Below are 21,523 nucleotides of genomic sequence, written 5' to 3' on the forward strand. Positions count from 1 at the left end.
CCAATCAACACCTGCACTCATGTGACAAGAGTGGCCCCTCAGTGAGTCAGACAAACAAGGATTCTAACGAGCCTCCATTGTTAGGAGAGTGAGAACAATTTGCAAGCAATCCAGCTTACATCACATCTCAGCTTTAAAAGCTCAACTCCACACACTCTATTTCTGAATTGAGAAAGCTCCTCGGATGAGAAGCGAAACGTCTTCAGCTACAGAATAGAAGTCCAGTTGTTTTTGTTTTTTAACTTTTTTTTTTTTTTTTGAATCTAAAGTTTGGTGTAGTTGTAGCTGAGCATCATTCCCAACTCATGCTAACAGATTAAGGTTTTAAGGTTTTGCCATGGCTGTTTGGAATCAAGTTTGTTTGTTTATTAGCAAAATATCTCATGAACCACTGGATGGATGTTATTGAACTTTACGTGAAAGAATCATCAGATGTACATTAACAGCTGATTGACCTTTGGATTCAGTCCATGGTTGCCACAGCTAATCATTTCAGTTTAACAAACACTGAGCTAAAAGTTGATGTGGAAATAGCCGAGAATCGTTCTTAACTCGTGCACTGAGCATGACATCTCACAACATTGCATGAGAGCCTGCAGAACACTATTTTTATGGTTTTACCAAAACCCCTATAATTCCATCATTTTTCAACAAATTTTGTCATAAAGGCCAGTGGGCGATATGCATTCATATGCATTCTAAAATTGTCTGTAAATGTCGGGGTTGTCCCAAGAAACAATAGATTATAACAGTAGATATTTTTAAAAGATGTTATGATCTTGGTGGAAGTTTGCACTTTCTTGGTGCTTCTAGTTCTTAATGTTTCTTGGAGTTTCATTCACACGTCTAAAACACGGACAGTAAGAGCTTTGGTACGAGTGAGGTCTTGGTCAGAACATCAAGATAATTCAAATGCTGAATCCTATAAACAGTAGATTAGTTTTTTGTTATAACCACATGCCATTGTACCACAGTTCTTTACTTAAGCCTAACAAGCATGTGGCTGTGTTGAAGTCTCTGAGGTTGAATAAAATTTAATCTCTGAGCTTGTTGAACAACTGATGTGATAAAGAATGTTTTTTACCCCCTAGTTTCATACTGCAGTTATGTAACAGCTCTGTCAAAACATATTTTTTCAGTTTATCTGACTTCATGGTCCCCTGTCAGTGTCACCAATGTTATCTGTGTGTGTGTGTTTACATCACAGGCACTGTGGGAAAACAGTATGTGCTGAACTTGTGCCAAACTGAGACCCAGCACTAATTGAGCAAACCTCAAAGGTAACGTGACTACATACAGATCAGACCTGTTCTGTGTGAGGTGATTTTAAAAAAAAAAAGGTTACCAGGTCCGGCAGAGTCCAGTTTACCATTTTAACTTGAGGAGTTCATTCGCACAACATAATCCATCCAGGTGTCAGAGATTAAAAGGTAGTGCATGCATTAAAACTGTGTTAAAGATTGATCTATTCCTCTAAGCTGATTCCATTACTTGTGATATAATGAGAATTTAGTCACTCTGGTTGCTGTAATATGTTTGTTTTCTGTGTTTTTCTCTTTGCAGCCAGTTTTAGCCGCTGGGCGCCACTGACTCCCCAGCTGCGAGCTTTTCTGTGGGTCGTGTTTGAGTTTAAAACCTGCTTCAAAGGGGGATGTACAGTGCCTACCAGGCCCGGAAAGACTTGGAGGATGATCTCTATCATGATGGAGACTCTGAAGTGTCGGAGGTCAACAGTGAACTGGAGTTTCACCTCTACAGCCAGCTCCATTACTCCTCCAATGCTGCAGAGATAGAGGAGCTGGGGGATGATGAAGAGAAGGAGAATGACAGACTGGGTCTGGGTAACCAGCAACATGAGGTGCTAGAAATGACTGAAGATGGTGACAGTAAACTTTCATCATCTCAGAATGACGGTCTCCGGCAAAACAAAAGGAAGAAGGTAGAGAAACAGAAGAAGAAGAAGAAGAAAACTGACTCCAAAGGTCAAAAGTTATTGTCATCATCAGTTTTTGAGGAGGTTATTGTGATCGACTCCAGCCCTGACGTCATCTCCATCTCTGAGGATGAGACTTCTGGTGATGATGAGGGCATCTGTGCCGTCAAGGGACGAGGCTCGAGCAAACTACTGACTTCAACCCCGGCACAGCAGGTAGATGACCGAGTGAGACTGTGTACCTGAAGTCAGATCTATCAAGTTTAAATTTAAATATGTCAACATAAGTTCTAAACATTATTTAAATGTTGGGATTTTATGATCTCCCAGACTGCAAAGTGACAGCACTGTTTACTGCTTTGCTACTCACCTGGGAGCTGCATTTCCTCCTCTGTCTTTTCCTACGCAGCATCTTTTTATGGTGAGAATGTATTATGAACTTGAGGTGAAATTATATTTTAAAAGCATCTGGTGCTACAACTTCACCAGATTTGCTTCTTAACGTTCCTCAGTGTTTTGCTCACTTAGTCCATCTGCATTGTTTGGGCTATTAATGATCCACACAACATTTCACTCTACATTCATGTTGGTTGGATCAAAGTTGCAGGTTGTAGCACATCTATAGTGCAAGATAACAGTCCTTAATTTACTGAAGTCTAGGAGTACTTTGTACAGCTTCAACTACTTCCAAGGTGCATGGAGACCAAAAAAAAAATTAGCCAATAAAAGTTTCAGCATCACTTTGTTTCATGAGCTATACTTTTTGGCTTTCATTATTCATAAAATGGATTTCTCAATATGGAGATACAGAGCCTTTATCGACCAGGCTAAATTTACTGACACTATCCTAAATTTAGCCCTGGCTGTCTTTGAATCTCCCTTTGTCTGATGTTGACCTAGGGTTGGCCAATAATACAGTAATGTGGCATACTGGGGTATCCAAAACAGCAATGGTATTGCTTTGAGTGCTTTAATTTCAGCCGATCTTAAATAAGTTTAAACTCTAGTTCCATTTGTGTATGAAGGGTGTACTTCCTGTAAACCTTCACTTTGACATGCTGACTCTGAGGTTTCTGTAACATTTTGAACCTTTTGTTCAAGTCGTTATTTATGTTTTTTGTTGTTTAAATTGCTTTATTTTGTAATGCGTTAGCCATGGCAAAAATAATGCTTGTCTGTTGTATCTTTAACCTTTGAAAATAGAAGTCTGTAAAATGTCATAAATTAGATGCAGTAGTAAAACAACGTCCCAAGAAGGGTCGGGCATCAAATCTCAAAAATGGATTGGACTAACATTCCGATTGTCCCGGAAGTGTTTAATTTTTAAAATTCTGATTCCTCGTTTCGATACCCAGTCCGCCGACCGGAAGAAGAAGCCGCCGAACACCAATGAACAGTGTGCGGCAGCAATCTAAAGTGTGGCTTAACTACCAGTTGGCTCAGTGCAGCACTTGCAATAAAATATCGTGCAAAGGTGGGTGTATTAAACACCTCTGGGTTCATGGTGTAGAAGTAACAGAATGCTCCATCTGTGACGTGCTGCGCCCCCCTTCCTCCGCTCCGACCCTCAGCCTAGCACTGCACTACAGTCAGAATCAGTTGGGTAAAACAATAAAATACTTCTTATACAAACTTTGAGGCAGCTAACAAGTTCTACTTGAAGTAAAACGGTTAGTCAACTCAAATGCAAATACCAAGCTAACATTAGCCGAGACTCCACGACGTGCTGCTCCGTTCACCATAGCGTCCAGTAAAACGATGTCATTGCGACAAATTGAAGAGCGCCACAGAAAGGTTTCACCATATAATGCCTCTTTTAAAAAAAATCAGAATCGAGAATCGTTAGAAACCGGAATCAAAACGAGGAATTGGAACCCGAACCTGAATCATTCAAATTCAGATGATGCCCAACCCTAGCAACCAACAGTCCAAACGAAAGACTGGCAGCCAAACATGTGAGTTCATTTCAAACTGGATGATTTGTGCTTTAAATCACTTTTGACTTGCAGTTATGTCGCTGAGTTCATTAAGGAAGCAAATGAAAACTTTATTGATCTGGTACATTTTTGCTTTATCATCTAGGAAAACCAGAAGAGAAAGAGAAGTCCCGTTGTGCCAGTGACCGTGGTTTCCAGCAGCTCAGCAGCTTCCGAATCCGAATCAGAGTCTGAATCTTCAGAGTCTGATTCATCGGATTCAGATGGCCTAGAGAACTGGATGATGCTGGATCAAGGGATGCAGGATGGAGACCAGTCCATCTCACTCAACCTGAAAGGAGGTTCTGACAGCAGCACAGGTGTGAATTTGTTTCTATGTCCGCTGTCTGTACTGTGTTTGTTGGGCGACATTTTGATGAGTTTTAATGCATTTAAATGCCAGGAGAATGAAACCAGGGAGTATTTTTTATTTTTTTTTTCCAACCCAAATAATTCAGAACACTTAGTCTACCTGCTGCACATTGATAAGAAGCGGGTACAGCAATATCCTGCCGGTGAACAATCTGTGTGAATGCATGTTTGTATGTGCACCATCTGTGTCGGCATGTTTACAAACTTGTAAGCTCTTAGCATTTCTGGCACTGTCTGCCCAGCCGCCCTCCTCTCTGATGCATCTTTAAGTATGCCTGTGTGCATTAACGTGTGTGTATGGGTGTGTGTCTGAGAATACTTGTTTCTAAAATATTCCAGGTCTAATCAGCATGCATGTGTACATCCACGTGGAGACCAACAGTCGTAACGTTAATGCCAAAAACAAACAAACACGGGAGAGGAGGGAGGAAGAGATGGGAGTAATCAGAAATGGAATAAAACTGTTCCCTGCAAATCTCTTCAGATCTACACATTATCTTAACCTGCAGCCTCAGCAACCTCTGCAGCTCCTCTTCAGCTCCTCTTCAGCTCTCCCTCCTCCTCCTCCTCCTCCCTCCTACCTAACACTCTCCCATCTCATTCTTTTATCCTATTTTCTCACTATTGTGCTCCCCGCTCTCCCTTTCTCTGTGTCTCCCTCACCATTTCGTCCTCATTTGAATTTCCCTGGGCTGATGTTTCTGCAAGAGTGCTCACTGCCTCCTTTACACACAACCGGGCTAAAGGGGGGGGTCTGGAGCTGGTGGGATGGCTTGATGTTTTTGGTCTGGTTTTGGGAGGAAAGGAGGATTTTAGGTCTCTGTCTTTCGTCTGGCTCCTCTCTGTGATCTTTGGAGCTTGACCTCATGTCTGCACATTGGGGGTCATGGGTGTGGTGTGGAAGGAGACTTAAAGTCAGAGGAATGGGGGAGGGCTTTGACAAAAAAAAAAAAAAAAAAAAAAGCAAAGAAAGGCAAGGAAATTAAGGGACGAGCCTCAGTAGTCTCGAACTGTGCCCCCAATTCTTTACTACTGACTAATTCAAAGCTGTTCTTGGGTATATTGTGTCTTCACCCTGACCTGATTAAGAAAAAAAAAGTCAGAATTCTTTCTTTTTTTTCTTAAAGGCAAGTTAGCTATAAATTTATCCTTACAACGATTTGTTTGTGCACCCAAAAAGAATTGCTCGAGCTGTAGCACTTTTTAATTAACCACAAGCATTTTTTTTAACTTTAGTTCTTCAGTCTGTTTTGTCACAAAAAGTACTATGTTGTGTGTAAAATGTACAGTAATCTGCTTAAAGTTGTGGCAAACAAATGCATCATTTAAAATTTTTTAATTACCTTTGCAAAAATGTGCAATGCTTTAGGATATAACAGTCTTATTTGATAATACTGTAAATATGTGAGATTAAAGTATTAAGTTTTTTATGCAGTTAAAGGCTGTAATGGTCTTGAAACAAAGCTTTTGTTTGAAGGTGAAGATCTGCTAGAGAAATATATGATCTGATAGATTCATGAACATCTGAATGGCTGCAACCTTTAATAAACTGCTCATTCCTTTTAGTATTTTCACAATAACAGCAGTTCATTTTAGGCATGAATATTTTCCTAAAACAGTTAAAGCTGTCATGTTTTTGAAATTTATGTTGATGATCAATAGGCTCAGAAATGATACTGACCAATGGCACAATTAATTCTAGCTGAGAGCCTTTAACCACCATTTTTTTCCTCTTTTGCATTTGGGTTAAAAAAATCAAAATGTGACCTCAGTGATGATAAATTCTCTGCCGTCTTAAATGAATCTGTGACCAAAAAAGTCAACACATGTTTATTAAAATTCACTCCTGTCAGATACCTTAATTTAAGGTACTTCCTCATAACATTGGAGGTGAAAAGCAGTTGCAAACATTGTAGAAATAGGGATGAAAACAGAGCTTTTCTATTAATACTTTTTGTTTTTAATAGAAAAAAATTGAATTTTTGGACTTTTTGCACCCTTTAAATTGAAATTATCAGATTTATGATAATGTTATAAGTGCTCAGACAATTATTGCTAAGAACAATTTTCCAAAAATAATATCTGTCATATGGGATCATTTAACAAAATCTTTTTGTGTGTGTGTTAACTGCAGAAGCTACAACCAGCATTCAGATTATATTGTACATTGTGTACAGGCAGCATGCAGTGAGACATTTGGACACAGTTCAGATTCTCCCTCCTGTCTTCCTTTCTGATAGGGCGGCTTTAGTACTGTTTCAAAGCAAAATTTCATGGTGACTAAATTTTTCTTTTGAGGATTTGTTTCACCAGAACATTTATCCGCAGAGAGTAGAGGCAGTTTTATTTTACTCAGATATGGCTTCTTTAAGGTTTTTTATGACTGTAATAACCTTTATGTTTATAAGCCAGTGCTTGGAACCAGTGATTTCTGCTTCTTTTTTTTTGTCGTGCTTTGAGTTGACTTTTGGCTGTATGTTTTGGTGACAGGTTTGCACAACAGTAACTAATAGCATTTGTACGCTTAAAGCCCATCTCAGCACCGTCAACAAATCACATTCACTACACTTTGTCTCTTCATCTCGCCTACAGAATTGAATCAGTTCTTCCTCTTCCTCCCTGGGTCTGCCTCACTCATACCGGCACACGTTCCCGTACTTTTACCATCTAATCTTCTTCTCTTCACAGTCAGACATGTTTATCAAATATGTTGAATCTAGGAGGCTGTCCGCACGAGAACATTTTTTTTGTGAATACTCAAAGGTTTTTTATCTTCTTTATCTTTTATCTTTTCAACCTTGCGTCCACACAGAAACTACGCTTTAGGAGTTTTAAAACCGTATTTTTTGAACTCTGGTTCCAGAGTGGAAAAAGAAATCTTGAAACACCAAACAGCCAAAACCCAACATTTTTAAACCAATGATGTCATAACCCCAGCTCTAAACTAACCTACGACCCTAAGGGTGTCCTCTTCTTCTCTTGTGTTTACATTTCACCCCCAGCGTGCTAGCTTTGTGCACATGTTCCACGCCTTGTTTCCTGTTTTTTGGTGTATTTTTGTAGCAGTGTTGCAGCACCACATGCCAAGCCTGGCATAGTTCCTACAGTGTTTTGGGTCGTTTTCAGTGTTTCCATGTGGATGGAGGCATTTTTTTAGAAACAGTGCTGTGTTTCCAAGTATAGTTTTAGAAACTGCAAATTTTGATTGTTTTGTAAAAAGTCCTCCGTGAACAAGGCTTAGGAATCCACATCTGGTGACCGGCTTGATCGATTACCGGCCAATCGGAAACTCAGACATCCACTTGATTTTCCTGGCACCACAGTTACATGCTGATTCGCACAGACACTAACAGGTCTCCCATGTAGAAGTTTTTACTGAGAGAAAAGTCGTACTTACTGTGTGACTTCTGTCTGCAGCTCATTTTCCTACTCAGGAACACACAAGCTGAGCTTTTTGCTAAGAGTACCTGCAGCCACTTAAACGGGTGACATATTTAAATCCAGCTTTATCTGCACGACGTATGATTTGTACACAGGTTGACGAATTATCAAACTGTAATTTGTCATGATAATAGTTAGTTGTATTAAAATACATGAATAATTAAACAATTGTTTAATCAGAAGTATTTGTTGCCCCCATATATTATGTTGGACACTGCTGCAATTATTTTAAACTGTGGTCTTTTAGAGAAAAAACATTATTGTTCTGTGATGGGGTCTTACGTTCTGAGGCAATATTAAAGGATCAAAAAATAACCAAGTGTGTCGCTATAATCTGTTTTATTAATGAAATATGTTTCAGTTTCATTTTTAATTGGGTGGGAATGGTGCAAATATTGTTGCTTAATTCCCTGGAGGATGATTTTTATAGATTTCCAGATACACTTTGTAGCTTGGTGATATTTTGGAGAAAAATAACTTTTTTTTTGTATTAGAAATATTTTATGATGTTATCATGAAGTTAGATTTTAAATTTAACCAAAAATGAGAAAAAAAGTCTTGGTATTCTATTAATTATAGTGAGTAGAAAGAAATCGAAATTGGCCAAAATTGTAATCGGCAGGTCAGAGTTTTACAATAATCGGAAATTGGAATCGGCCCATAAAACGGTGATCAGTGCATCTTCTGTTGACCCACATGACCCAAGAGACTGTCACCTGGCTGTAAGTGGCAGCTGTTGGTAGGTGGATCTGTGAGGATGTTAAAGAAGTAAGAAAGTTAAAAAGTAGGAAAAAAAGGGGCAGGTTAAGTTGGGGCCGCCTGCCGGTCCAGCAGCTTTGCAGCAGCGACCAGACGGAACAAGAGACAGAAAACAGGGCGTCCCAAAATCCAGCTCAGTGCCTCTCCCACCCAGAAAAGGTGTGTGTGTGTCCATGAAAGAGTCCTGGGTGTAGGCGGGGTGAGCTGAAGCTAAACTTGAATTGTAAGTGGTTAAACTTCACTCAGTGGTCCCACTTTTTCCTCTCTTTCTGCTGCAGCCCCCCAGTTCTCCTCTTTGCCTTTTTGTCCCCTCGGTCTTGGTGGCTGCACACCAAACTTTGTTAGAGGCTTAGCGAGTCCGCTCTGGTCTGGTATCGGGGTGGCCGATCACATCAAAGTGTGCCTGAGTGTGTGTGTGTGTGTGTTTGTGTGCTGCAAAGAAAAGTCTGGGAGTTTGAGAGGCAGGAGTGTGTTTGTGTGTTTGTGTCAGAGAAAAGTCACAAAGGAGAAGGAAGGTAAGCTCTAAATTCTCTTCTCTAAGCTGTGTTTTACAGTCTTCTCATGCTTTTCTTGGTGTAAAAAAACCGTTTCCTAGTCTCAGATTTGTATGCCAGCAGCGGCAGCAGTGATGTTTTCAGGTTGATATCTGTGTGAATGATTTTTATTTTGGGCCCCGCAGCTTGTTTCAGTCTGAGACCCTGGTTGGACTTTGATCACTTTGAGGTCACATGCCAGTATACAGAATGTGAAAAATGGATTTAGCTGGCTCCTCTTTGTGTTCACGGCTCTGATTGTGTGCGTGAGAGAGCATGTTTATGCACAGAGCGTCGGGATTGGGAAACCAGATTACAGTGGGATGCTGGGTACTGCACTGGGCGTTTGTGTGGCTGAGTGTGTGTTGCGTGTGTGTGTGTGGGCGGGCAGGCGCTGCAGAAGGGAGACATGGATAGGATCAGCTCTTATCTTGGCTGCCCAGTGCCACACGAGGTGTAACGCCACACCCACACCACCACACAGTGTGTTTGAACAGACACACACACACACACATACACACCATGAAATCGCTGTGCCATAGTTTGACTTGTATTATCCAGTTTTTACAGAGGATATGCAAATTAGATGAGGCTGCTGTGAAGGGCCTAAATTTAGTGCACGGAAAATAAATTGTAGAAATTAAACTGAAAGCTCGATGCGTTCGTATTTCTAAAAGTTAGTGATTGAACAGTGATTTGATGCTAGCGGCAGCTGAAATAAATTGACACCAGGAATCTAAGCAACAGTTTTTTTTGTCTTTGTCTCTTAGGTAAGCTGCTGTGGTTGGTAAAAGTTTGGTTCTTTTAACTGACTGAAAAATCAAATGAAAAGAAATGAAAAGATTTATTTGGTTTCTGTGTATTCTTGTTTTGGGCAGTGTCTATGTTATTGTTACAAGATGACACTTGTGCTGCTCGTTTGAGCTCATAATTACTTCAAACCACCATAGTTTTATTCTGATTTTATTATGTATATACAGTTATTTATATTATTCCCCGGAGTTGAACTGGTCTCATCACTCTTTCTGTGTTTATCAAGTGAATGACACAAAGAAGGAGGCAGCAAAAATTTCGATTAGATGCAGAAATGTCAAGAGGCGCTTGAGTCCTAAAACATCTGTGTGGACAGATAGATGAGAGCGTAAAACCTAAACTAGATGAGACGACATCGGCCGCAGTCTCGGCCTGCGAGGGACGGTTCGACTCGGGTCTCACATCCCAGAGACTTTGTCTGTCTGCTGTCGCTGTACGTAGAAGATGGTTGTTCTGTTTTCACGTCAACACTTGACCAGATATGGCCTCATCCAAAGCCACAAATCTGGTTTCAGCTGCGTGTTTTACAAACAGAGTGGAACCCTTTTTTTTTTCTTTTTTTTTTTGTCTTGTGTGCTGTTTCAGATTTGTATTGGTTTGTTCGAAGCATTAAGATAATGCAGTTTGACTTGTTTAAATATTAGAACTGATTTTTATTAGTTTTTGTACACGATGGATTATTTAATTTCATACAAAACCATCTGACATTTATAGACAGTTGTTCAACCTGAATGTAAATCATTGCAGATGTGCTTTTTGCAGCTTCGCCTGTTCCGCTGCAGAATGCTTCTCATGTGTGTTTGTGCTGATTATGTGGAGTTTATTTATACCACCTTTCTCTGCATCTAGCCATCCTGTTTGAAAGTAATCTTTGTCAAAATAATCTATGAAAATTTCTCCATTTCTTTTTTTTTCTTGAAAACTTTGACTAAAAACACCCACAGACATCTGCGGTTGTGGCTGCAGGTGCTCATTTGTATTAATGTGGCTGTTTGTTCTTCAGAGTGAGTAAGTGGTAACATTTAAATATAATCTACCCGAAAACACTTCGCTGGGGTTTACAGAACACACACACACACTCACACATCAGTCATGGCCGTCTGTAAAACAGCATTCTTTAGCCGACGGATGGCTTTAAAATCTTAGTTTGGGTTAAAATCATAATGATTTTTTTGGATATTTTTAAAACTGTATTTCTGTAAATATCCCGCTGCGGTTTTTATGTTCTGTAAAAGCAATGTTGGACATTTTGTGCTGCTGAAACCAAGAGGAGCTTTTAGAATTACAGTGAAGGTGGAATACGAGGTTGGAGGTGTTCTCTTTCTCTGTGTGTGTGTTGGAGTGTGAAGGTGTGTGCATTTTAAGACAAAAGTGTGGGAGCCGGTGTCAGCCTCACCACGCCTGAGGTGAGCCCAATAACCGTGCCCGGGCCCAGTGGAACGGAGTTTCACCGTCTTTAGTTTCGAATAGAGAACGAATGCAGCTCTAACTAAGACAATTTTCAACGAGGTGTTTTCTTTTAATGTTCTGCTGTCAAAATTTACTTCGTATTTTTGGGGATTCCTAATTTTTTTTCAGAACCGAAACTGTCAGAATGACTGAGAGATGTTTTGAGGAACTGTAGCCTGGGGGTAGGTGTAATAAACTGGGGTCCAGAGGGTCTCTACTGTAGTTAAACTCAGTGAAAAGGGGTGCTTGGTGGGAAGAAAAGGGAATCCCTGTCTTCTGCTCAAACCTTTATTTAACCATCATATCCCCTGAGAGCAAGAATACATTTTTTTTTTCTTATTCCAAAGGAGACCCGAAGCAGACATGCCCTGAAGCTACAGGATAAAACATTCTGACTAATACGCACAAAAACACACACATATGAAGCCTCAACACCCTAATCCCACATCTGATGTTCGGGTGGATCACGTAATGCAAAATATTTCGTACTTACGTGTTTCTTTTTACGACTTGATGTGTGCTACCTTAACAGATTTTCACTCCCTTGAGTATTTTCACAAGCCATCGTGTCCTGAGAGAAGACTCTGTGCCAGGGAGGGGACGAAGAGGAGAGGAGAGTAGCGGGAGGGGAAAAAAAAATGTCAATTACAATTACCAATAATAATCATTATAATTAAGCAGTCACTTAATAGGAAATCAAATTATTGTGGTGGTGACAGAAGGACAGAAGGAGGTCCCGTGGGACTGTATTAATTTCTGTTCCTTTCTTTGACTGCAGAACTTTGCCTTTATTGTCTTTCCTTGGTTTTTTCTTTTTTTTTTGGGCTGGGAGGGGTTTGTCGAGAGGGCTTTATTAACTGGTAGCCTAGGGTGGTGATATTTTTTTTTTTTTTTCTTTTTTGGAAGGGGGGAGGCTGTGGAGGAGTCAAAGGGAAGGGGTTGGAAGGATGTGTATTAATATTAATACGTTTTTTGGGATGAGAAGCAGGAGAAAGAGGCATGAGCTAAGGAGGGGTGGGGGGGGTCCAGGCAGTAATGGATCCACTCCTTTCCTCCTTCTCTTCGTTTTTACTTTCTCGTTTGTCTGCTCTCCTCTTCCTCTGGCGGCGGCGGTGCTTGCAGAGGGCAGAGCCGTTTTGGAATCAGAAGTTCAGTTGAACAGTCGACAGGATGAGAGGGAGAACGCACAAATACTCACATTTAGGGTTCGAACACTTGCTTCGGTATGCAAAGGGCTGCCTAATAATAGCCGGCCAATGTTTTTCACAAGGTCCCAGTGGATCGATGCTCGTGTGTTTGTGTGTGGGGCGAGTTTGATTCTTGGCGGTGTACCACACAGACACACAACTGTGCCTGTTTAGCAGGTTTTTTTTTCTTTCTCTCCAGAGGCTCTTGGCGGTGTGTATGTGGCCATTCCAAGGCTTCTCTCCATGTCTCTTAATTAAGGCCCTCGTCAGACGGAGACCAGCTGGGCCTGGTCTGGCCTCGCCGACGCTCACTATATTATCACTCCGTTTAATTCTTTGCTCATCCTCGATTCTAGCTTTTGTTCTTGTCTTTCATTACTTGTTGTCTTTTGGAAATTTACGAGGCCTTGGTGTTTTTTCGTCGATTGAGTTCAGCTCTTTTTTTTAAGCTGTTTTATGTCGTCTTATTGCTGGTTATTGGTGTTTGTTCTTTATGTTTACAGTGAGTAAGAACAACAGCTTGACCTTCCTGTCATACCTGCCTTCAGTAAAGCATTAATTAGAAGCTATATTAGGATCTGAGAGGTTGCCAGTCAAGTCTTTTAAGCTGTTTTAATTACCTAAATGCTAAGTGTTTGTTGATTATAATTTTCTGTGAAAGAGTATGTAAAATATTTTATCTTTAAATTCTTTAAAACTCCATGTATGAAGCTTTGTATGCATCAGATTCATTAACATTTGGGTGGTTCTTAGTTCTGCTTATTTACTGTTTTAGACATGCTGACTCATTGTGTTTTTATACTTATTTGGTCATATTTGGTTAAAATATTAAGAAATTAGACTGAACTGTACATTACAGTCTTGCTAAAATGTATTGTGTCTAAATAATAGAATTTATTACATGAAGACTTTCATGTGATCATAAGGGTAAGTTTCTCATCATAATTAAAAAAATAAAAATAAAAAATTTGGATGCAGCGTGGCACACCAGAGTTTTAGTATCCGAGTTGTACGCAAGCTACATCTTTCTTCCCTTCATCCTTTAGCTCCACCCTTCCCTTCATCCATCCCATCTTTGTATTCATCCACTTCCATCCCCAACCATCTTCCAAACTGCAAAACCGGGCCAGGATACGTGGCTGTTGCTATGCCATGTTCGCAGGTTTAGGATTCACGCTTTAGGCGTTCCCAGACTATCTTGGATGTGTTTCACAGATAACATTATTTTTTTTAACTCTTAAACTAAGCTAAATATTTTGATTTTTGTAGACGTTTATATGTTTTTTTTTCTAAATTTGATTAATTATTTAAGCACTGAAATGACAAACTCGTCCTGCACATCTTTGTCACCAGTTTAAAGGAAGTGTTTGTAAAAGTTCAGGTGGTTGCTGGTGCACGTGATCCTGAGTACACGTACGCCGGTGCAACAGCACACCTTGGCTGCCCCTTTATCCAGGGGGATTATGGTAAATGAAATGCTGAGATTCTGGCGGCGAGCGCCTGATAAAGCCAAAGTCAGCATTGGGAGAAAAATTTAATTATTGGGGATAAAATCAGAGCGGCTGAGATAGTTACCGACTCGTTTGGGAGTTTAGTTATTGATATATTTCTGCGCGGGCTTCCGGACGACACGTCCCTAATGGTGTGTAAGGCTGTTAGCTCAGCTTTACCAAACTTTAAAAAGATTCTGGTGAAGAATCAAACTCCATTTAGGTTATACACAGATTTAACACAGAATAAACTTTTTTCTTGTTTCAGTGGATCAGCGGACGTGCTCTAACATCTCTACGTCTATGATTATCATCGATTGTTTATATTTGTCTTATATGTCCCACAAATAAAAATGGAACAATTGAAAAAAAAAAAAAAAATTTCATTAAAAAAATACAAAAGGCATTCTGAATTGATGTTAAAATACAGCTATGTTGGTTAGTTTTGGTTTTTTTGCCTGCTGTTTGAAATAATATAAAAGAATTATGATCTGTGGTAGTTTATGAATTTTCTGGGATTAATGTTTAATCTTATTTACTACTAAAAGCAGCAAAAACAGCCCGACACATTTCAAATGAACCTCCCCTATTTATTTATTTATGCTTTGACGAGTTCTAGTTTTAATAAAAATGACAAACATGGTGAGTTTAAAGGAAATATCAAGTACAAAGAAAAGATGTAATGGTTTTATTTTACGTGTGTGAGAATAAGAATTTAAAGAGCAAATTCTAAAGTTAGCATTTAAATATAATTAAATGAGTTCAGCACATAATTGTTTGAATCTGTAATTAGACAACGGCGTTAGGGTTTGATATTATCTGAGCTAGTAGAACTGGAGTCTAAATTCTCCACTTGAGAGGTAAATGTGTTTGAGTATTTTTGTGATTTAGCCCTCCAATTTTCACTGAAATTTCCCCTCGAGTTTAAGTTCTGAACTATTTTTTCAGTAGTGACATCAGGTTTTCTTTCTTTTTTTTCCCCCAGAACAAATGTAAATGCAAAAAACCCCCAAAATATTTCTTAAAAAATTGGTTGACATTAAGCTGTCCCCCCGTCCCCCTCCCCAGCACAGAGGATAAAAGAAATCGAACCAAACTCTTGTTCAGGTAAGCCATGTAGCCTGAAAAAGCTTCGCCATTGTTTTCCAGTATTTGCGAGTTTCTTCGGGAGAGTGTTTAAAATCAGCTGTGAACAGACGGCCATCCCTAACCTTACAGGACTCGTTATTTCTAAACAGATTAGTGTGTGCGCGGTTGTGTGTGGCCGTGCAGGTGAGCACATTTCTGTCCTCTTGAGTGCAGGCTGATCAATAGTAATTGGGTTGAGTGTCTCAGACCTGTTTCTTGCCTTTGAACTGCGGGCCTTTTTTTTTTTTTTTTTGTGCAGGCTGACACAGAGCCCGAAGAGAAAAGAGGACAAGAGGGGGGGAAAGAAAAAGATAGAAAGGAAGGGGGGGGGACGGAGAGAAAATGGGGAGTGTTTGCAAGTCGTCGAGCATGACTGACTCCCTCAACCAAAACTCCGGATATTTATTCAGCATTACTCACTAATCTGGAAAAAAAAAAGAAGAAAGAAATCTCCCTGCCTTTTTGTGTCTCCTCTCTTTCCGTGTCATTCACACTCGAGGATAATGTGTGTGCGAGTGTTTGTAGGTTTCCAGAGAGGCAATGCTGTTGAGGGATCTTTTAAAGGGATGTGATAAAACCTATAAGTCGTTACGATGCATTAACAGGCCGTTTCCGTCTCCCTCTTGTTTACAAACGCAAGCACGCTCCCAGAGTATCCCTCCTTCCTCGTCCGTCTCTCTCCTGTCTCTTGCATGGCTTCTATAAAAGCGACGTGTGTCGAGTGAGCTTTGAAGCTCCGCTGGTATTAGCAGGGAGGCATTAGGCATAAACTCAAAGGTATATTAAAGCAACGGCCCTGTTGTTCATATAAACACGCCAATTCAATTTAGCATGCCCCACGGGGAATGGGATTTCAGCAGCTTCCGAGGGCAGGAGGAGGAGGAGGAGGAAGAGATGAGGTAAGACAGGAGGAGGACGTGGGATAAAAGGATTTTAGAGAGGTCAAGAAACAGGAAGAGGGAATAAGGGAAAGGAGGTGGGTCCAGATGTGCATATCATTATATTAGAGTGGCTAGTTGCAGGACTGTCTGATTGCTGTTGTGTTAACTATCGTGATGCAAACGCCTGTGTGTTTGCATCGGGCCTTCTTTACAGCGAGCAGGCATCTGGGTTCACAATAAGACTGCTGGTGTCTGTGGTGTTGATGCTCTGCACGGTTGGCCAGAGCGTTGTGTGGGAAACCCTGCAGTTCAATTATTCTATCCAAATTCAGATGGGCTTGTCAGGAAGGCTCCTGTTTTTATTACCTGTCAAAAAAGCCAAGGGATGGATGGAAACGAGGGGAGCAAATTAAACAACACTTAAATAAGACAACCCCGCCTCCCTGCTCCCCATATCTGGCTTCACTCTCCTGCTCCCATCTCGACGTTCCTCCTGCCGCCGTTGACACGTTTGGAGACTTTGACGGCGTGTTGGTGTTTGGGTCTATCTGGGGTTTACCTTAACCAGGGTTTATCTGTCAGTCAGATGCAGAAAGGTGCAATAATTTTGTCTGTCACTGAATTCAGTCTTTAGTCAATACGGAAGCAACTGCGAAAAGCTCTCAAGTTTGAGAAATTAAGGCTTATAATTATTGTTTAAATGTGTTTGGGTGTCTTAAGGATGAGATTAGCATCATATGAGGAAGTGAGGGCAGAGCTTGTGTCCCTTCATAGTACACACACACACACACAGCCTCCTCCCGTCTTGCCCCTTTCAACCAGGCAGAACCTCTGCCATCTGTCCACTCTCCTCCTCCTCCTATCTCCCTCTTGTTTTTCGTTTCCCCCTTCTCCTCCTGCTCCTCCAGCCCCCTCCTCGTTCATTTAGGGCCTTTATGAATGCCTCTCTGGTGGCATTCAGGGAAATATGGAATATTAAGTCTTGTTATGAGAGAGTCAGGGGATTGTTCATGTTTCTGTGACAAGAGGAGCAGAGTGAGCACAAGTTGTTTTTTTTTCTTTTCCTTTTAACCTTGGGCGTTATTTTCTTTATACTTTGGTCTGTAATATATTAGAAAACATACAATTGCAATATTATTGTTGAGTACTGCAGTAACAATTGGAGGCTAACTGGTGTGGGTTTTTCTATTACCAATATACAAAAAACATTTTTTTTTGGTGTACAAAGCTACATATGATGTAGCTTTCATTTGTTTAGTCTTTGCATAACTTAAATATGGTTTTATATAATTTAAATAAATGTATATTTAACAACCCAACGCTATAAACACTTTAAAATAATACAGTTAGCTGGTTGTAGTTTCCTACTTGGTTATTGATCAAGTGTGTACTGGCATGACCAATTTTTTTATTTATTTATTTTTTTGTAAGTGGTAAATATTGAGCTATTAAAACCGATCAACTGATTAATCTGTGCATCTCTGGTAATGATATCATGCGATAAACCCATTTTTCCTCACTCTTCTCTTTCTGTTCAGCTCTTACACCACTTTTTGTGTGTTTTAGCATCTTGACCACCATCAGGCAGTGAGAGATGTCAAACCTAATGTTGACAGCCTATGATTTATCCAAGTAGTTCTTTGTGATATTTTATATTGCACGCATCAATATTTTGATGATATTTTTGGTACATGGTGCCACTCTAATGTTGCTCAGTTTCAGGAAACATGAGGAGTACAAACTGATCGACTTAAAGCCCACTTTTTACATTTTCTTCTCCATCACTTGGCCTTTTAAAGTCTAATTAAGTACTCATTTGTTTAGTCTTTGGTTCAAACTTGACTTCTTCTCTGAACTTTCTGATTTTCAGTTTTCATACACCCATCTGCTGCTCCTTTATATTCCCAGGAGAAAATGTTTTCTGGCATCTTGTTTTTTCTCTACTTAATACTAATATTGTTGGATTGATGTCATTTTGTAAAAAGTAAAATCTGTTGTGATTGTCATAAGTTTTACTGGTTTAGCCCCAATTTATAATGCTATATTTAGTTTTTGACGACGAGTTCTACAGAGTATACAAAGATTTGGAATAATATGTACTATATGGTAGTATTTGTTGCGATATTAAGCCTCAGTGCTTTACTTTATTTTTTGATCTATGTTTTCAATAATTGATTATCTAAAGGCAGTAATGTTTAGAAAAATTGAGAGGCATAAAATTGGTCTCAAATAAATGACAATTTTCCTTTTCTTTAAATGTGCCACAGAACTTCTGACGGCCAGGTGCAGAAGGCAGTCAGATGCATTTATAAACTGCATTTGAATGAAGCGATAAAAGAGCCATATTAGGTGCTCCTCTTCTAATCCTCTATTGTTCTTTGTCTGTCCCCCGTCCCGCAGAGGGTCTGCTCTAATTAAAGACTAATAATTGTATTGTTTTTTAAAGCCTATTGAGACAGAGATTCTGCTCTTCAATCATTCTCTTCCTCCAGTGTACCCAGCCCATGGAGGGCTATCTCGCTGAAAGAAGTCTATAAACACACAGTGACTAACTCTTTGGGGCTGTGTGTGTCCAAGTGTGTACGTGTGTGTCAAAGGAGGAAGGAAAAAAGGCAAATCTAAATTAAAACTTTAAAGCATCATTATTTAATTACCCCAAAGGCTGTGGATTTGAAGGATTGAGGGCTGGCTTTGTGTGTGTGTATTTGCTCACGCAAACATGTGCTGCTATCCAGGATTATTTCAGTTTTTCAATTTGCCCTTTTCCCTGCAAGTGTGTGTGAGTGTTCATGTGTTATTGGTTATTGGCTGCCCTCTCCCACTGCCCCTCCTTCCCCTCTGTCCCGCGCAGACAAAAACGTGTGCACACGCTGAAGCGCCAGCAGATAAAAAGGCATTATGGTAAATTCCACTTAATGACAAATTTTTAATTTGGGGAACAGGGCCTGGTGAATGGAGCTTAATTACTGGGGCCAAAGATCCCTCGGAAAAATAACCCTCTCGACGTACCCGACCTGCCCGATAATGGAGCGCTCCGCAAAATGGTTTAGATTAACCAGCACCGTTTATCTCCCCTCCCACACCCCCCCCCTTCTGTATAATAACAAAAATAACAATCATGAAAATTCTATTTGCCTCCCAGCCCCCATCACCCTGCTTCCCTCTCCCGCCTTTCTGCCCTCCCGCCCTCTGCCTGGCTCACTCCCGCAGGAGGAAATTCATCAAAATGAAATTGAGGTTGCAACTCAGTGGTTTTATTAAAATATATTTGCCCCTCACAGATGATGTGTGCTTGTGTGTTTGTGTGTTTTTGCTGCAAAAGACAAAAGGGGACACCATGAACAACTTGGACATTTTCTTATTGAAGACACTTTTTGTGTCTGCATACAAAGTATGATTTTATTGATAAAATATAAACACTTGTTGATTAAAGGCTGCTATACCATGATGCTGACTTAATTTTTTTTTAATACAAGTTCTTGAATGAAACGAGTGTTTCCACTGGCACAGCACAGTGTTTTATTTTTTAGGAAACTGCAAATTAAAAAATAAATTACATTAGCATTAAACTTTATTTTGTGTGTGTGTGTGTGTGAGACTGGGTGTGGCATCATGAAGGTATGCATTTCACCTGCTTTTCATGACAGAATTTTCGACTCAGATAATCTTATGTTGAGATGAATGGAGTTATTGCTGTTTGTCAAACCTTGTAAAGGATATTATGCACGGTCTCCTGTGAATTCTCACGTGATTTCTTAGCTCTTGGAGTATGCATTGAGGTTGACTCTCAGCTACTAACACACCGAATTGTAGCTCAATATCTGTAAAATTGACCGAGTTATAACCAATAACGTGTTTGCTAATGTCGATTACCTGTGACAGCCATTTTGAATTGGGTTATTCCAAAGGTTAATCAGTTATAGATGCACATCCAATGATTACTTTCTGAAAGTTTCATCACCTCCTCAGACCCAAGCTTTTCTTTGGTGAGCATTTTTTAAATTCTGTGTCCTCGTAGGAGGACACAGGGACTGAGGAGGTTAAAATCCATCCAGTGGTTCATGAGATATTTTGCTAAAACACACACAGGTATGAGCAAAAACTTTATTCCCCTTTCGTCTTTGGTGGGAGGGGGTAATTATTAAACATGTTAGTCACATAAGATGTTTATTTGTAGATCGCTGTGATGGGTGCTTAAATGTGAAAGCAATTGTGTATTGATCATGTTTTTAAAGGTTTGATGCATTTTAGAGTAAGTGGTTTCAGTAATGCATTTTAATTCAGTGCAGAACAATAACTAATGCTAATTGGTTTCTGCAGCTTAGCCTTCGGTCTGAAACCTCTTGTCTGAAACTGTCTGAAACCGCTCTCTCGTTTCTTTCGTACAATGATGTGGTTAGATGTTTAAAAACTTTCAGAATCGCAGCTGTTAACATCAATGTCTGGTGTGTGACTCATCTTATAGAGCGAGGACTCTTAAAAGGCAATTTACCCTTCCCACTGCACTTCTGTCCTGCTAAGTTCAGTTGAGTTGGACAATAAAAACATTACTTATTGTATACGAATTCTGAAAGGTAAGTATCATACATTTCAGATGAGTTGTACTTAGGATACAGCAGAACTTCAGATGTGCCACACCATACTGTCCACAGTAATGTTATTGTAACTTTTTGTGGATAAAGTGTCATATTGTGATGTCAATGAAATGACAACGCAATCTGTTTGTTACCTTGAACACACAAAAACATGATGTTGAGAATGGGTCCACATCATTGGTGCTCTAACACACACACACACACACACCTTACTGAGTGAAAAGTGGAGTTTCTACAACATTTCAAGCCATTTCGAGTGTTAGCCTGTGCATATGCTAAATGTTTCACCCAGCTCTAGTGGTGTAACACCACCTCAACCTGGCTCAGAGACAGGTACAAACATAACAAGGTTGTTCCAAATTAAGCATCTAAATGTTGTATGTTGCTGTTTCTGGGTCCTGGGCTAACATGTTGATAAGAAAGGAACCCAGTGAGGGTAAGAGAAGCTTGTCAGCCTCAGGAAGATATTTCATTAAGTGGTTTGGTTATAAGACTCATCAAAGCAAAGCTGCAGAAATTGATAGGTGCACTTTAAATAATAGTAAGACCAAGTGTTTTGTAGAAATTACTAATTAGGGCTGTCACTAACAACTGAACAGTCAACTTCGGCATTTACAGTGTACCACAAAATAAAATGTAAACAAAAACTTGCAAATTAAAGTACAAAATTATGTGTTTAAAAATAAAAAGCCTGGATATTCAGCCTGTTGTAAGGATAATATTGGTGAGAACTGCAGCAAACTGGTGAGAAATCCTTCTTTCACAGGAATTTAGTCATGTGGTTTTGCCTATCAGAAAGAGGAGAGAAACAAATACAACTGTTTATAATTAAATAATGGGGAATATAAGACTGACAAATGTTCTTTTAACTTAGCCTACACTTCTTACATCGTATATTATTTGTATGTATTTGTAATTTTATGTATAATAAATGAATTTGTCTAATTTAAAGTTAATTTATTTAAC

At 39.7% G+C, this 21,523-nt stretch overlaps 1 protein-coding gene across 3 annotated transcripts in view; it reads left to right on the forward strand.

The window, feature by feature from the left end:
• zcchc7 (zinc finger, CCHC domain containing 7) overlaps nt 1-21,523 on the forward strand; it is a 55,094-nt gene that overhangs the window by 4,898 nt on the left and 28,673 nt on the right. The window contains exons 2-4 of one of the 3 annotated variants that reach the window (XM_017407081.3): nt 1,208-1,280; nt 1,564-2,149; nt 4,016-4,229. In XM_017407081.3, coding sequence (XP_017262570.1) covers nt 1,652-2,149; nt 4,016-4,229 — 712 coding nt within the window. In that variant the 5' untranslated portion in view covers nt 1,208-1,280; nt 1,564-1,651. Of the gene's footprint in view, nt 1-1,207; nt 1,281-1,311; nt 1,431-1,563; nt 2,150-4,015; nt 4,230-21,523 lie in introns of those variants that run through there. The other 2 variants (XM_037974904.1, XM_017407162.3) reach the window with 2 other exon arrangements.

The sequence above is a fragment of the Kryptolebias marmoratus genome, linkage group LG3, assembly GCF_001649575.2.
Source record: "Kryptolebias marmoratus isolate JLee-2015 linkage group LG3, ASM164957v2, whole genome shotgun sequence".
Classification (NCBI taxonomy): domain Eukaryota; kingdom Metazoa; phylum Chordata; class Actinopteri; order Cyprinodontiformes; family Rivulidae; genus Kryptolebias; species Kryptolebias marmoratus.